Source organism: Sceloporus occidentalis, unplaced genomic scaffold (genome assembly GCF_023333645.1).
Source record: "Sceloporus occidentalis isolate IW3139 unplaced genomic scaffold, rSceOcc1.0.p SCAF_2, whole genome shotgun sequence".
NCBI classification, from domain to species: Eukaryota; Metazoa; Chordata; class Lepidosauria; order Squamata; family Phrynosomatidae; genus Sceloporus; species Sceloporus occidentalis.
Window position 1 is genome coordinate 242,493,808 of NW_028316982.1, and position 15,634 is coordinate 242,509,441.

The 15,634-nt window shown below is 38.5% G+C and overlaps 1 protein-coding gene across 6 annotated transcripts in view; it reads right to left on the reverse strand.

Moving 5' to 3' along the window:
* The window catches only part of FRY (FRY microtubule binding protein), a 279,770-nt gene that overhangs the window by 81,125 nt on the left and 183,011 nt on the right, over positions 1 to 15,634 (reverse strand). For all 6 annotated transcript variants that reach the window (XM_089512531.1, XM_089512527.1, XM_089512529.1 and 3 more), the window contains 9 exons: positions 14,947 to 15,071; positions 13,797 to 13,854; positions 11,090 to 11,181; positions 10,718 to 10,890; positions 7,653 to 7,813; positions 6,787 to 6,897; positions 3,708 to 3,862; positions 2,093 to 2,192; positions 573 to 744 (listed from right to left, as the gene is read on the reverse strand). In XM_089512531.1, coding sequence (XP_089368657.1) covers positions 573 to 744; positions 2,093 to 2,192; positions 3,708 to 3,862; positions 6,787 to 6,897; positions 7,653 to 7,813; positions 10,718 to 10,890; positions 11,090 to 11,181; positions 13,797 to 13,854; positions 14,947 to 15,071 — 1,147 coding nt within the window. The remainder of the gene's footprint in view (positions 1 to 572; positions 745 to 2,092; positions 2,193 to 3,707; positions 3,863 to 6,786; positions 6,898 to 7,652; positions 7,814 to 10,717; positions 10,891 to 11,089; positions 11,182 to 13,796; positions 13,855 to 14,946; positions 15,072 to 15,634) is intronic.

Here is a 15,634-nt window from a genome sequence, read left to right on the forward strand (position 1 = left end):
CATTTGAAGAGCACTGTATAAATACTTAATAATAACTATTTAATATTAACATAATTCAAGCATAATATTATTGCTTGAAAAGCAACATCACAGTCTGAAAAGCTTAACATTCCAGATTTTTCTAAAGCGTGAACACAGAGTTGACAAATAAAAATTTAAAATTCTATTCAGCATTCAAAAAGTCTATTCCTATGGAAGGAAGCACAAGGAATTTACAGTTACAGCTAACAGATGATAAGGAAAACCAACAGACAAAGGGAAGTACTAAAATGTGTTGATAAAAAATTGATCAAAATTCCAAATTTGCAGAACATATACAGTTATATAAAACAAGAAAAATATTTTAAAATATTATACAAAATAAAATTAACTAAACCATTTGAACACTCAATTAAGGTTCTACTCTACTCCCCCTGGCACAAAGCAGAGGGGAAAGACAAGAGAATAAATGGAAAGGTCTACTCAAGTGCAGTACTTTCATTAAAATAGGCCTTTCTTGGTGTTCCACAGTGAGACAATAAGCATCTTTACAGCAGTGCACTCTCCTCAAGAATATAAATAGAAATTTGTACCTGAAAACAATGGAAGTGTGAGCTCAGGATACATTCTTGCCAGTTCATAGGACAAATGAGCTAGTGATACGCTGTAAAGTGGTGGTAAAGGACCATGAGTCCCATAAAGAATACTGCCAGGTCTTTGCTCCGCTACTTTCTTTGAATAAACAAAAAGCTTAGCCTCCAAAATCTATAAGAAAGGTGAAACATGAAAGTAGTGTTTCAGATTTTCAGCATGTTGATTATGATTTTAAAAGAAGATACAGCCCACATGCCCCAGCCTTGAGCCTGCCATCAGCGGAGTTGAACAATCCACAGACGGCAAGCCTAATGGCACCATGTACACATACCTGCAGCTGCATGCATGCACACCTTCATTAAAATTTACAGGACTTGACGTCCCGTGGTTTTTGGCATCCACCTGGGAGCTGGAACGGAACCCCCGCAGATAGTAAGGGCCAACTGTAATATCATAAGATTATCTACAGATTTTGCCAACAATTTTCCAACTGGCAAAAGATGCTTCATCGTTTATACTTGTGGCCAGGCCAAAAGAACCTCATGGCCCAAATATTGGGGTTACTTGTCACTTGCTTACTTTCTCAGGGGCTGAACACATGGGCCATGTTCCTCCTGGTCTGGCGTTGTCCTAAACAAACAACACAAGCCAACAGCCTCATGCTGGAATCAACCAGGCCTAATGCAAAACCAGTGGTTGTGGCCTGACCCCAGCCCAGAAGAGATCAGCTGTTTGCTACTGAGTTTTCTGAAAACTCTGCCATGAATCTGGCAGACCCCATTGCTCAGCCCCTTATATGCTGTTGCAGCCACCATATTCCCTCTGAAGGTCCCAGATGCAGCCTGTGACATTGGAGGGGGGCGCCTGAACACATGGGTGAAGTAAGATGTCCTGCTTCTGCCTTTACAAGGAACGTGGTGGTGGTGTGTGCGCATGTGGACACCTGCCCATTACCTTCCTGGCCTGGGAGCAGGAATGAGCTGAAACCACAGGTGGGATACCACAGGGTTATCCTATGATGTCCTGCCTGTGGGTATAGGTTCTCAGTGTGTTACTGACAGCATCGGCCAGATCAAGCAAGGAATTTGATCATAAGTCAATGGCCCCTTGTGGTGCCCAACTTTCATTCTGTTATTTCACTATTTCCTGGAACACTGCCCTATCTGTCCCTACAACTTCTATGTTCAGGACCTGCATTCCCCACGTCAACAATACTGAGTTGCCTTGCCCAAGACACCCAAATTCTTATTAAGCCTCCTCCAGCAGAGTTCCACAATGTGTATTCTTGTTCTATGGATACTGTTGAAAATAAAAGCCTCTTACTCAGAACCCTCCTTTGCTCCATATCTGAGCCTAATTGCCCTCCCTTGAATGGCCAACCACTAGATCCTTATCAAAATATGCTTGAAATATTTGCATAGTGTCAAAGAGGAAAACTAGCATTTAATACATACATGAAGGTAAGAAAGTTAGTTCTCTGCTTTTCCATATAGTTTCAAAGGATTAAAAAAAATCATACCTGCATGAGTTGCATGGAAATTTCATAAATCTCTCTGTTCGTGTCAGATGCTTTGAACAAGACCAAATTTAAAAGTGTTACAATATCAAAAGGATAGTTTCTGAAAGAAGAAACAATGAAATAATTGCTGTTTATCACACAGTCATTCTTGTTTAAAAATATTGCTATTTAAACCTTACCATCTTTCCCATAACATGTCTCTCCAGACATCGTTTTATCCAAACATCTTGTAAGGTAGATAAGGATTCCCCCCTTTCTTTGTTGAATCCCTTATATCAAGAGAATTTCTTACTTCCTTAATCCTTTTTTCACTTAGCTATCTGCCTCTTCTATTCTCCTCTTCCATCAACACAATCCAATTTATCCATATGTTACTTTTAAATTCATTTTCAAAGTAGTTCATAACAACGATCAACAAATAATCAATATAGGTAGAGCAGAAAAACGAAATATTAATGTCTAACACTTCATTCTCACTAGCAAGCTAACAAAGACCACAATTAATATGAAAACATATTAAACATATGAAAAATGTTCTTGTCATATGAAAAACATTTTGTTCACTTTATTTATACCCTGTCCCACTCTCTGCATGAACTAAAATGTGTTTATATTATCAATAAATTAAAAACAATTAAAAACATGTATTGAAAATTAAAATATTACAGCAGGTTCTTGTACTCTCCATCTGTCCTGCTAGAGGTGCTACCAAGCCCAATGCCTACATTGTCTGCCTTATTCTTACTCCCATTCATTCTTACTCTTTCCACATGCCACAAAGCTTCTCAGTTTTCTTGTGTACCTGTAGCCAATGACTTAAATCCAAAAGCTAGTCCCAACTAGAGCTGACTCACTGAATTAATTGGATTTATATTAGTACTTACTTCTTCTTTTACCTGATGCTTTTCAAAGATATATATTTACTTCTATTATTTTTCCCATGCTTTTCACAAGAATGATAACAATATTGCCAAAGAATACTAGAATTTTTTCAAGAGAAGTATAGCAATATTCACTGCAAACATGTCATATCTGGCCCCAGGTTTTGTTCCCTCCAGTATGACATCAAGTTAACATAAGTGTCTATTTTCTAAGAAAAGTAGAGAGATGAATTGCTTAGCCTCAGGCCCTCTGCCTAAGAAAATGTTTATTCATTTCTACTTTCTCACTGGTGGTTTTGTCCTATCATTTCTAGAGCATGATTATCCACAAGGTACACTAGCAAAAGGTAAATAAACATGAGATTATATATTTTTTCAAATGGTCAAATTTAACTTATTCCTATCTAAAACCTGCAGAGTTATTTAACTGCAAGTACCTAACATTTCATACTTGAAGAATTATTGATCCCTATAGGGAACCATTTCCCTATGAATCTTCAAATGAGCAATTCGATTTCTGAAAAGAGTATATAAGAACAAAAACAAAACAAACTGCTGGTTTTATTCAGGATTCTTCCTGAAAATATGTCTGTCCCTGTTCTCCACCTGATCCCATCATACTTGTACTTGCAACTGCCATTGTTATATAGTTGAGGTACATACTGTTTCTATGAGAAACTGATTTCATACCTGTATCTACATTTTAAAAACTTAACAAAAAGAATTACTGGTACCTGCTTCCACACACAGTTGCAATGGCTTTGAAGCATCCTGATGCAAGTTGGTATGATCCAGTATAACATCGGTCTATGGCCCAGTTGAAGAGATTTATTTGGTCAGGATTTAACTCGAGCAACAGGACAACAACTTCACAGCCAAGCTGATGAACCTGAATACAGTACACAGAAAATAGCATATTGTTCTGAAGTATAACTCATAATGCCCATGATCAAATCGTATGTGTCTGCTGGATCCTGATTCTTTCACCAGAATCAGACTTCTTCTTTAGCCTGGAGAAAAGAAGGTTAAGAGGTGACATGATAGCCCTGTTTAAATATTTGAAAGGATGTCATATTGAGGAGGGAGCAAGCTTGTTTTCTGCTGCTCCAGAGAACAGGACCCGGAACAATGGATGCAAGCTACAGGAAAAGAGATTCCACCTGAACATTAGGAGGAACTTCCTGACAGTAAGGGCTGTTAGGCAGTGGAATGCACTTCCTCGGAAGGTGATAGAGTCTCCTTCCTTGGAGGTCTTTAAACAGAGGCTGGATGGCCATCTGTCAGGGATGGTTTGATTTGGATTTCCTGCATGGCAGGGGGTTGGACTGGATGGCCCTAGTGGTCTCTTCCAACTCTACGATTCTATGATTCTATGATTCTATGATTCTCCTCCTAACTCTCTGTGCCTAAAAACCTACTCTGTCCCTAAAAACCTACTATGGAGGACTTGGAAACCCTTTGAAGCACATTTTGTACCAAAGGAGTCCTCAGTAAAAATAGAAGGGGACAGTACTGGACACAAATGTGCACCATTAGACCTTGACCAATATTTGTATCAATAATCAAGAGTATTAGAAATTTCCAGCTGAATCAGCTCAAAGCCTATCAGGACAAGAACTTTTTTGGGGGAAAAGGACTGGAAGGGGGAAAAAACAAACAAACAACGGCCATCCAGCTTCCTTTGGTTTCTCAGTATCTGTAACAAGTATTCTGTTATTATTGCATATATATGTATGTATGTATGTATGTATGTATAATGTAGATATAAATAAATAATTTTGATTTTGATACTATTTTTATCTTTTAACGCTAATAATCACTGAAAGACTTGCAGCCCACTCCTATACATATCCAGTCAAAAGTTCACTGATTTCGAAGGAACTTAGGCCCTCTGATGGCCCCAATCTGGTGAGAAAGCGGCGGATGCAGGCCGCTCCAAAGGGGCAGTCTCTTGAGCCCCTTAGTTCCAGGTAAGGTTGTGCAGGATTTTATAGACAAGATTTGTTCAGAGGGGGATTGCTTTTGCTTTCCTCTGAGACTAGAGAGTGTGACTTGCCCAAGGTCAACCAGTGAGTTTCAATGGCTGAGCGATGATTCAAAACCTGGTCCTCAGAGAATTAGTGCAATGCTCAAGCCACTTCACCTATATATACCACAACACTATCCAATGTCAACAATTCCTTCACTCTAAAGTGAGCGCTTGGATGAAATGCACTGTAGATGCAACAAATCAATCATGCTTTGAAATGTGCTAGCATTTCAAAGATATCCTAATGATGCTGGAAGCAGTAAGCAAGTGCAAATGTTCTAAGGTACAGTTGTTCTTTGCTGTATGAGCATGGTGTTATGCCAGATCACAACACAGTATAAATAAGAGTAGGAAGGATGAGTCATAAGAGGTACAGATATATCTTCAAATGTCTGCACATCTTATGGTTGTGTAGAAGTGACATATGAACAAACAATCTAGCATTCCAGTGTTTAGCTTTTGTATTTTTCTAGTTGACACAGATTTCTCTGCACCTACAGTTTGGCATTGCTCTAATCCTACCAGTTTACTATGCAATGAGATCTTGTAGCCCCTTCAAGACTAACTTGAGTGAAAATAGTTGGTAGCACAAACTTTTATAGACTTAAGTCTACTTCATCAGATGCATCTGATGAAGTAGACTTAAGTCTCCAAAAGCTTATGCTACCAACTGCTTTCTCTCAGACTGTTGCTACACTGTAGAATCAATGCAGTTTGATTTTGCTTTAATTATCATGGCTCCACTCTATGGAAACCTGGGATTTGTAGTTTGTTGCAGCATCAGAGTTTTCTGACTGAAAAGGCTAAATATCCCACTAAACTACAAGTAGCTGAATTCTACAGCATTGAGCCATGGCAGTTAAAGCAATGTCAAACTGCATTAATTCTGCAGTGTAGATACAGCCTCAGTTAGTCTCAAATCTGCTACAAGATCCCTTTCCATTCTGATTCAGACTAACAAGACTATATCTTTGAATTCTACTATCTTATTAGTTGTTCATGCCTACTTTCTGCTCATCCACACCATGCCATCAAAACATTCCAAAGTTTATTCTAAGGTTAAACCTTGAAAGTAGAATAACACATTAAAAATGAATGAAGTTGGGCAATTTCACTCAGTTGTCAAATTTAACTCCAAATACATATGAACTGCTCCACCTATATACACAAGAACCACTGTTAAACGGTTTCTGTGAGGGCATTTTAAAACAGGTTCAACCTCATTTCATGTGGCAGAGACCCAACCTACAAAGAAAACACTGACAGCATATGACAGTGTTCTTATTTTTATCCTAAGCCTAGTACCTTTCTGGAGTACTCTAAATATCTGCCCACTCATACTGATTTGATTCACCAACAGCTATTTCCAGTTAGCAGGAAGTGCTTTCACATTAGCATTTCACAGAGCCTGCAATCAGGTGGGTGGTATGTGGTTTGGAAAGACTCCAAACAGAAAGGCAAACACATATTGAGATTATACTGCCCTTAACCTTTTTGATTTGTAGAGCACTGAAATGCCTTGAGTACTTCTCAGCCAAAAGATTAGATTAATACACCACACAAAGAATTTGTCTTGAAACAAAACATAATACAAATCTTTTCACTACTTCAAGAGTGCAGGCATAGCAGCAGATTATTTTTTCTTGTATGCAGTACACTGATGCTACTGTTTGCCATGCTAAACAGCAAAGCCATGAAGACTCATTGTCTTCAAGTAGACAGCATTTGACAAACAACACATTCAAAATTATTTTCAAAATGTTTATCATTGCTGAGTTACTCACCCGTAAATCTTGACAAGCTAAAATATTGTCAAGCCATTTGTAGAGATAGCCATCAGGGGAAAGACCCACATTGTCAAATACTGGGCCACAGCATAGTACCGCTGACATTGCCTGACAGCAAAAGCAAAAGGGTTGGTTATGCAAATGTAACTAAACACACTCTGTTTACTAGTTTATTTAAATGTGTTCTTCATTATATGCTGTAGGAACACTGCATTCTAAACACAAAATAACATAGTAAACAATGTAGTAATGGAAATATTAAAAGAACCAAAGGTAGGCTGCTGTAGAAAAAGTGAAGTGTAAATTTAGATGTCGTAAAATGTATTAATCTAAATATATCCTAGCACAACCCCCACCAACATGTCAGTCAGATAAAAGGACTTCTATCACTTCGGTCATTACGCTATGGCCTTAATCAGTCTACTCTTATCTTAACTACACTCAGCTCCCACCAAATCCCTACAATATATTAATCAAACTGACAGTGACTTCCATCTTTGTCATATTCACCTCATTTTGCCTCATATTAACATTCCATGGAAAATATATATGAACCAGTTTTCAAATTAAGCTCAAGAATTCAGCAATATACTTTAGCTGCCTCAAAGCAAATCAGAGGTTTAAAATGTTCCTGTCAATGCTAACCTTCCCCATTTTCAAAAGTACCTACCAATCTTGCACAAAAACTGACTAAGGCACAAGGCAAATACTGTAGGTAATTGTATTTGGGGCGTGAGGGAGGAGAAAACACATTATTTATGTAAAAATGAAGCTAATAATTTCAGCCTCTTCCAGTTTTCTATATTTAAGAAGAGTTTAACTAGCATGGACACTTTTATACAGTGGAAGCAATCATGATGTACCTTTAGAGCACAGTACTGGTATCTTGTGATCTGGTGGTTTCTATCACTGTAACGATCCAGAGGCGTAAACATGATACTGAAAGGTCCAGCCCACTGACTAAACAAGATGAAGAGGTGGTGCCTCAGGCTTTGCTGAGGAAAGAGAAATCTCCTGTGGTGAACTGAGTGAAGAAACATAAAGCTATCCTTAAAAACTTGTTAAGCAGAGGGAAACAGAAGCAAAATTAAGGTGTAAAATTCTGTGGCCCTAGGATAACCGGCAGAATAATTTTCCTGGATGTACACATTGAGAAGCTTTGCAAGAATTCACTTTTATGTGACTATAAGAACTATATGAGATACTTGACAGATACTCAAATTCTGTTACTATACTAATTTTGTCATTGGTGTTCATATTCTGGTTGAAGATGCATAAATAAAAATGCAGATCCCAGAATCATCAACAAGAAAATTAAATGGATGAATCATTTCCACTGGGCTTCTCCAACAATCAACTGACTCAAATAGCTATAAACTGGGCCCACAATAAGGGCACAAATCTTATTATATACAGCTCTATATACATACACCAAATTTATATAAATTGACATTCATAAATTTGATTTTTTAAAATTTATTTTATTACAGTGTACTTAAAAACAAAGAGTGTTGCATTTTGTTGCTCTATAATTAACATATATTATAAACTGATATTTTGTATTACAATTAAACTATAATCTCTATAAATTATATTTCTATTTCTGAACCTAGTCCCTCTGGTATGTGTGACTTCAATTTTTACCATTATCCACTTCTATTTCTCCTGTACTTTATTATGTCTAGCTTCAGTGTATTATTGATTTCTTAGTTTTTTGAGATTCTTGTATGATTTGCTTAATATGTGTATGTGTGTGTGTGTATATATATATACACACACACACACACTTTCTGTTTTGTTCAGCTCCATTTATTCTTACAGTTATAATAATTATAGTTTTTCTATGAGTAATTCTTATTATTTTTCTACTATTTCCAATGATTTCTCATTTATACAGTGTGTTAATTTGTCCAGCTCTATTACCGTTAACATATTGTTACACATTCGTCTATATCTGGAGTATTTTTTTCCTTTCCATTTTTGGGTGTAGATTATTCTGGCCATAAAGACCATATACAATATTTGTCTCCAGTTCCAATTGGATTTTACATATACAGGTAGAGTATATGGACAAAAACAATGTCCAAAGATAGCTGTTGTAGCTTATAATAGCTAAAAGGCAAAGCTGTAAATCAACAAGTTGCTAGTCTGAATCTGCTTCCCAACTATAATATATGGGGTAAGTATACTTATTTACTTTAAAGAGTTGTTATAAGGATTACAACTCAATAACACACATTTCAAATACAAGAAAGAACTATACAAAATAAAATTCTACTACTGCTGTTAAGTAAATTCTATGTTGTTGTGTGCCTTCAAGATGTTTCTGACTTATGGCGGCCCTAAGGCACCCAAAGACCCAAACAAGCTTCATTTATATACCGCTTCATACCGCCTAAGAAGTGTCTAAGCGGTTTATAACTCTAAGCTAATTTGCCCCCAACAATCTGGGTACTAATTTTAATAATCTCGGAAGGATGCAAGCCTGAGTCGAGCTTGAGCCCTTTTGCTGGTCTTGAACTAGCAACCTTGTGGTTTTGAGTAAGTAGCTGCAGTACAGGCATTTAACCACTGCGCCACCAGGGCTCCTGGCTGAGCAGGGAACTGAACCTGATCTCCAGATTCCTAGTCCTACTCTCAAACCACTACACCATGCTGGCTCTCAGTAAATTCTATACATTTTGATTTGTAGATGTTCAGACCTATGATTTTGGTTTTTGATTTTTTTAGATGTTAGGGCCTATCTGCATTGTGGTTTACACAAGTAATGTGCCTACTTGGAAAAGCTTGGAAATATTACTTGTTCTGGACTACAACTCCCCAAATTCTCCAGCCAGCATGGCCAAGTTCTGCCTATGCCAATGTGAACTGCAATGTGTAATTGCTAAGTGGGTAGGGACAACTACAGTCTAGGAAAACTGGATGGGATGACCTTAATCTTCTGTTCTGCATAGAGTTTGAATTGGGTTACACACATTATGTTTTGCACATCTGAATAATCTGAAATGATAGCTATGTTGAATCTAAATACAACTGTATTTGAGAAATGGAAAAGGTTATTTTGGTGCAAGAGAACTGTATAAGGAATGAAACTAAAATTCTATATTAATGGTGAGGTAATGCCATGTTAAAAAAAGGAATGCTTTATTGTTTCAGATGGTAACTGTGCAGTAGAATCCATGCAGTGTTCAACACAGTTAAGTTTAATGCTTTGTAGGCCATGCAATGAATCTAATGGATATGTTCAATAAATACAAAAGAAGCCTTCAGTGCATAAGGTAGAAGCCTTTTATACTATCTCAATAAATGGAATCTGCTCAATTTGCAAAGCATTCATTCAGCCCACAGTGCCATAAACATAGCTAAATAAAGCCTATGCTACAATGATTTTTTTTAAAAAAACAATGATCATTTAATGTGACAGAAGGTAGTTGTCTGGAGATGAAAGCCAACTGTTCCTTTGCAGTCTCTACAGCAACCATTTGGCAGCCAAAACCCACTTAGGCTGAGCTACTAGGATGCAAGTCAATTTAGGATGCTTCCATTACAAAAGTCCACACTATTTAGAATAGTAAACCACTGTGCAGCCATTTACTGTAAATGATAGCTTATCAACAAATGCACATTGTACACTAGCCAAATACAACTGTCTATACATTTAAGTTCTACATGAAAAATATCTCCTAAGCAGAAATGTTAACAAATGAAGCAGCTTTTAAATGTAATTTCCTTAAAATGAATGGGTGATTTATTTATACATTTATTGTCATGCTTCCTTAGTATATATACTTTTCTATACTCCTACGCACTATATGACACATCCTTCTCTCCTATACCCAACATGATCCCTACTATGTTTTTGTCAAATCCTGTCCTTTCTTTTAATCTTTGTAATTCTATAATTTACATGATCATCACATCTCCATACCTGGCACACACTGAATCAAGTTAGCAATCATTGCACTAAAATGGGCTCTCATGTCTTTAAGAATTTCCACTTCTTTATCATTTTCAGCTTCCAACAACATTCGAGTCAGGTCAACATATTCTAAGAATAAGGCTCCAAGTGCTAAGGTATCTCGTTCCAAGGCTCCATTGGTACTATGATATAAAAAAGTAGAAAGTGTTAAAAAAGACAATTCAGATAAAACAAGAACAAGTCTAGGTAGACTATAACATTTAAAACATTACAAGACTGTAAAAAAGGAGGTATTTAATAGACATGAAAAAGTTGTAATAACAGCAAGGAGTTATTAGTACCATCACAGGGCAGTCTTCCATCAGCAAACCATTATCCTACCTATCACTTATCACACCAGCATCAGCAAGTAATTCAAAAATTCGCAGTAGCTGTAACCGCAGCAAATCTCGTCGCTCTCGTCGCTTCTTATTCTGTGTTGGAAGAAAAAAGTAGTGATACTAATTATATCTTACACAGAAGCCAATCTTAAAAATAAAATAAAATTGTGCCTAGGCCATGAGCCAGTGTTTATAGAGATGATGCTCCTGGTGGCGCAGTGGTTAAATGCCTGTACTGCAGCCAACTCACTCACAAACCATAACGTTTCGAGTTCAGTACCAGCGAAAGGGCTCAAGCTCGACTCAAGCTTCCATCCTTCTGAGATCGTTAAAACGAGTGCCCAGATTGTTGGAAGCAATTAGCTTACACTTTGTAAACCGTTCAGGGAGTGCTTAAGTGCACTGATAAGCAGTATAGAAATGTAATTGCTATTGCTATAATGCCTTCTGACATATTTGAACTTTTTTAGTAGTACATGCAGACAACACTGTAGATTACATGTTTTCTGCAAGAAACAGTTCAGAGAAAGATTTACACAGTGGATCGCTTTGCATTAGTGGTGTAAATCTAATGCCATGGTGCAACAGACAATATGTTCAATAGTTGTTCTCAAACTACCTATTTTAAGTTTTCAGCACACGCAGAGCAAACCATAAAGAAAAAGAAAAACTTAGGCTACACACTAGAAATGCTTGAAGGAAAAGAAAAGAGAGAGAGAAAGGAAGGAAGGAAGGAAGAGCTTCATCTTGTATTTTCATTTCATTTACTGAAAAGGGTATTACTACCGTATTTTCCAGCATATAAGTCGACTTTTTAACCCTTTTAAATCTTGTTAAAAATCGGGGGTCGTCTTATACGCCGGGTTAAGCCCAGCCTGCTCAGGCTGCAAGAAAGACCTGCAGCCCAGCGCGTGCTGCCGGCCTCCTCCTGCCTTCCAGACCTTCAGAGGTCTGCTGAAGCTAGTGCGCGCCCGGCCTGCTCCTACCTTCCCAGGCCTCTGCAGGCCTCCGCAAAGGCCGCAAGAGAGCAATGAGGCCTGGCATGATCGCCTTTGGCCTCCTCCTACCTTCCAGGTCTTCAGAGGCCCTCTGAAGCTGGCGCATGCCTGGCCTGCTCCTATCTTCCCTGGCCTCCGAGTAGGCCCAGGCCTCCACAAAGGCCACAAGAGACCAGCACTGCCCGGCGCGCACCCGGCCTACTCCGTGGCCTGGCGCGATCACCGTCGGTCTCATCCCGTCTTCCAGGCCTTCAGAGGTCCTCTGAAGCTGGTGCATGCCCAGCCTGCTCCTGCCTTCTCAGGTCTCCAAGGAGGCCCAGGTCTCCACAGAGGCCATAAGAGAGCCCCGTGGCCTGATGTGCGCACCCAGCCTGCTCCGTGTCCTGGCACGATCACTGCTGGCCTCCTCCCACCTTCCAGGAGTAGTCTTATACGGCGAGTATATACCAAAGTCTATATTTTAACTTGAAAAGTTGGGGGATTGTCTTATACGCCCAGTTGTCTTATATGCCGGAAAATATGGTAGGGATTTCCACTTGGATCAATTCTTTGTCAAGTTCTTTAGCTACTAGAACAGGAATGGACAGAAAGTAAACTGGGACTCACTATTACATTTGCAATACATCAGCACAGATCTAATTATTTAACAATAACAATTTTAGGCGGGATACAGACCGCCGCTTTGCAGCGGTCTCCCGCCGGCGCCATTTGCTCCGCGAGGGAGCCGCAGCAGTCAAACCGCGCGGCTCCCGCGCGGAGCAAAAAAGAAGCTCCAAAATGGAGCTTCTTCTTGCGGCGCCTTTATGACGTCGCGAGGCGCCTGGCGCGGACTCGCGACGTCACAGGCGCCGCGACACGTCTGGACGCTATGCGTCCAGTACGTAAAGATGGCGGCGCCCATGTGGAAGGGGCGCCGCCATCTTGTACGTATTCTATACGTACTAGGGTTAGGGGGGTGCGGAAGCACCGCCCCTTCCTAACCCTAGTACGTATAGAAGACGTACTAAATGGCGGTATGTATCCCGCCTTAAAGTCTATATTAAATGGTGAGACACCCTGGTCTACAGTACTATGTATGTAGGCCATCCTAATTTACAGTTGAGCAACCATTTTGTATGTAGCCCCAGATGAGACTGAGGCTACATCCACACTGCAGAAATAATTCAGTTTGTCACCACTTTAACTGTCATGGCTAAATGCTGTGGAATTCTGGGAACTGTAGTTTTGTAAGACATTTAGCTTTCTCTGTCAGAGAGCTCTTATACCACAATAAACTGTAATTCCCAGAATTCCATAGCATAGAGCTGTGAGAGTTAAAGTGGTATCCAACTGGATTATTTCTGCAGTGTGGATGCAGCCTTGGGGAGTGCTAGTAAAACACAGCAGATTCTGCAACGCTGAAACCTGCCCTCTCACTGGGGACAGGAAGTTTGAGCATTAAAATTAATTATGAAGCAGAGGGATTGTAAACCGCTAGGAACACATTACATGCAACAAAATTCCATAAACCATCATGAATTGCTATTTAATTTTTCAAATAAAATAATTTGATGCACATTTATAATTATTACTACAATAAAAGCTTGACAAATCTAAAATTAGTATCACTTTTCAATACTGACAAGTATTTTTTTTCTTCCTTTTCATTGTTCCTCACTTTTATAAACATGTTACCTATTAAACATGTAAAGCTCAATTACATCAACCAACCTCTGGTCTTCTCTCCAATGCTTCTTTCATTAATGGATGAAGTTCTTCAACTAATTCCCTAGATTAAAAACAAAGTGCTTTGTTTGTCTCCATCAATTGAACAGCTGTATAATCAAGTTTCATGGCAGTAAATATAGTGGATTCTTTATTGCCCTGTTCCTACATGCAGCTGGATCTTCATGCAATTGCTCCAATAAATAAGGAATGGTCTGGACAAAGGATGCCAAGTTCTCTTTGTTACATGGACACACCATGTAACTGTGTACACCACAGGGCAGTCAATACAGAGTACTGTCCAACAGTGAAGGGTAAGGCCATGTCCATGCCTTCTTTCACATGTTGATCAGAGCTTTGTTAAAAGTTGCGCCACTGTTGCAACATGTATGTGACTCAAAACAATGCTGGTTTAAATGGGGTTGAAATAACAGTGGGAGAATACAGCAGGGTCATCCCAACGTCGGTCCACTTATTTTGATATACACTCGTTCCTCCACATTTGTGGCTTTGACTTTTGCGGATTTGATCATTCACAGATTTTATTAATATGTTCTCACTAGGAATAACTAGGTCCTCCAGTGCAACTCAATGGTCAACTTTAACCAAAAGTTGCATTGAAAGACCTAGAGATTCCTAGAGAGAACACTCCACTAGGCATTAGTAGCTCCTCCAGCACAATTCTATGGTCAAAAACTGGCAGATGTTGACCCCAGAGTGGCACTGGAGGACCTAGAGATTCCCAGAGAGGTGTTCTCTCCGGTAAAAACATAGTGCTTTTGTTATCTGCAGTTTTTCCACATTCACGGGGGTCCTGTGCCCCTAACCCCAGCGAATGTGGAGAGATGAGTGTATATTATCAGTTTCAAACTGAGACAGGAACAGAGAGAAAATAATTAAACAAAGTACCAGTATACCATAATAAAAAAAATCATTTCATATTATAATTATGTAATAAAATAATTTATTATTATTATTATTATTAACCTTTATTTATAAAACGCTGTAAATTTACACAGCGCTGTACATACAATACATACTTCTATGACTTATTGATGTATTAGGAAGGGGAAAAGTATACATAGTTGCCTTTAAAATTTAGCACACTAACACTAAAGTAAACTTGAGCCATGAGAAATAAGTGCCATATAGATACCTGAAAACAAGTGAATTTGTTCTTCCAAAGCCCAGTACAAGTGACTCAGTAATTTCTATGCTTTCAAGTCTCATCAAAGGCACAAGTTGCTTTAACAACGTACCAACAGATGGCGTTCCTATAGTCTAAAAATAAATGAATTTTTTAAAAATCATTAAAGCATTATGAAAAATTACAGATTGCAAAACATATACAGTAGTTAAAAGTGTCACTGATGAATTAAGAAGTCACATAGTACAAGTCAGGATTAAATAGATTAAATATAAAAGAAGCAATATGAATGACAATCAAGTTAGGTAATGCCTATGCAATGTATAAAGCCAGCTTATAGAGCTGTACCAACTTGGCTTCAGTAGATAAACTAGATGAGAATACCAGCCAATAATACTTCAGATTGTCCAAGAGGAGATGAGCTGGGAATAAGGATCCTGGAGAATTATGTTTGGCCCACAATTCTAAGCAAACTGTCCTAGTTTACACTTCCCAGACTGATATGCAGATCAGAATACAGTGACTCTTTGAATACTGCACTTTTCAAGATACTCAGATACTTTTGCTAGCTCAAAAATCACATACTGTACAAAATTCACACATTAAGGGCAAATGCATGCACAATTTGAAACCTTTCCCAGAAAGCGAATAGATAGATAGATAGATAGATAGATAGATAGATAGATAGATAGATAGA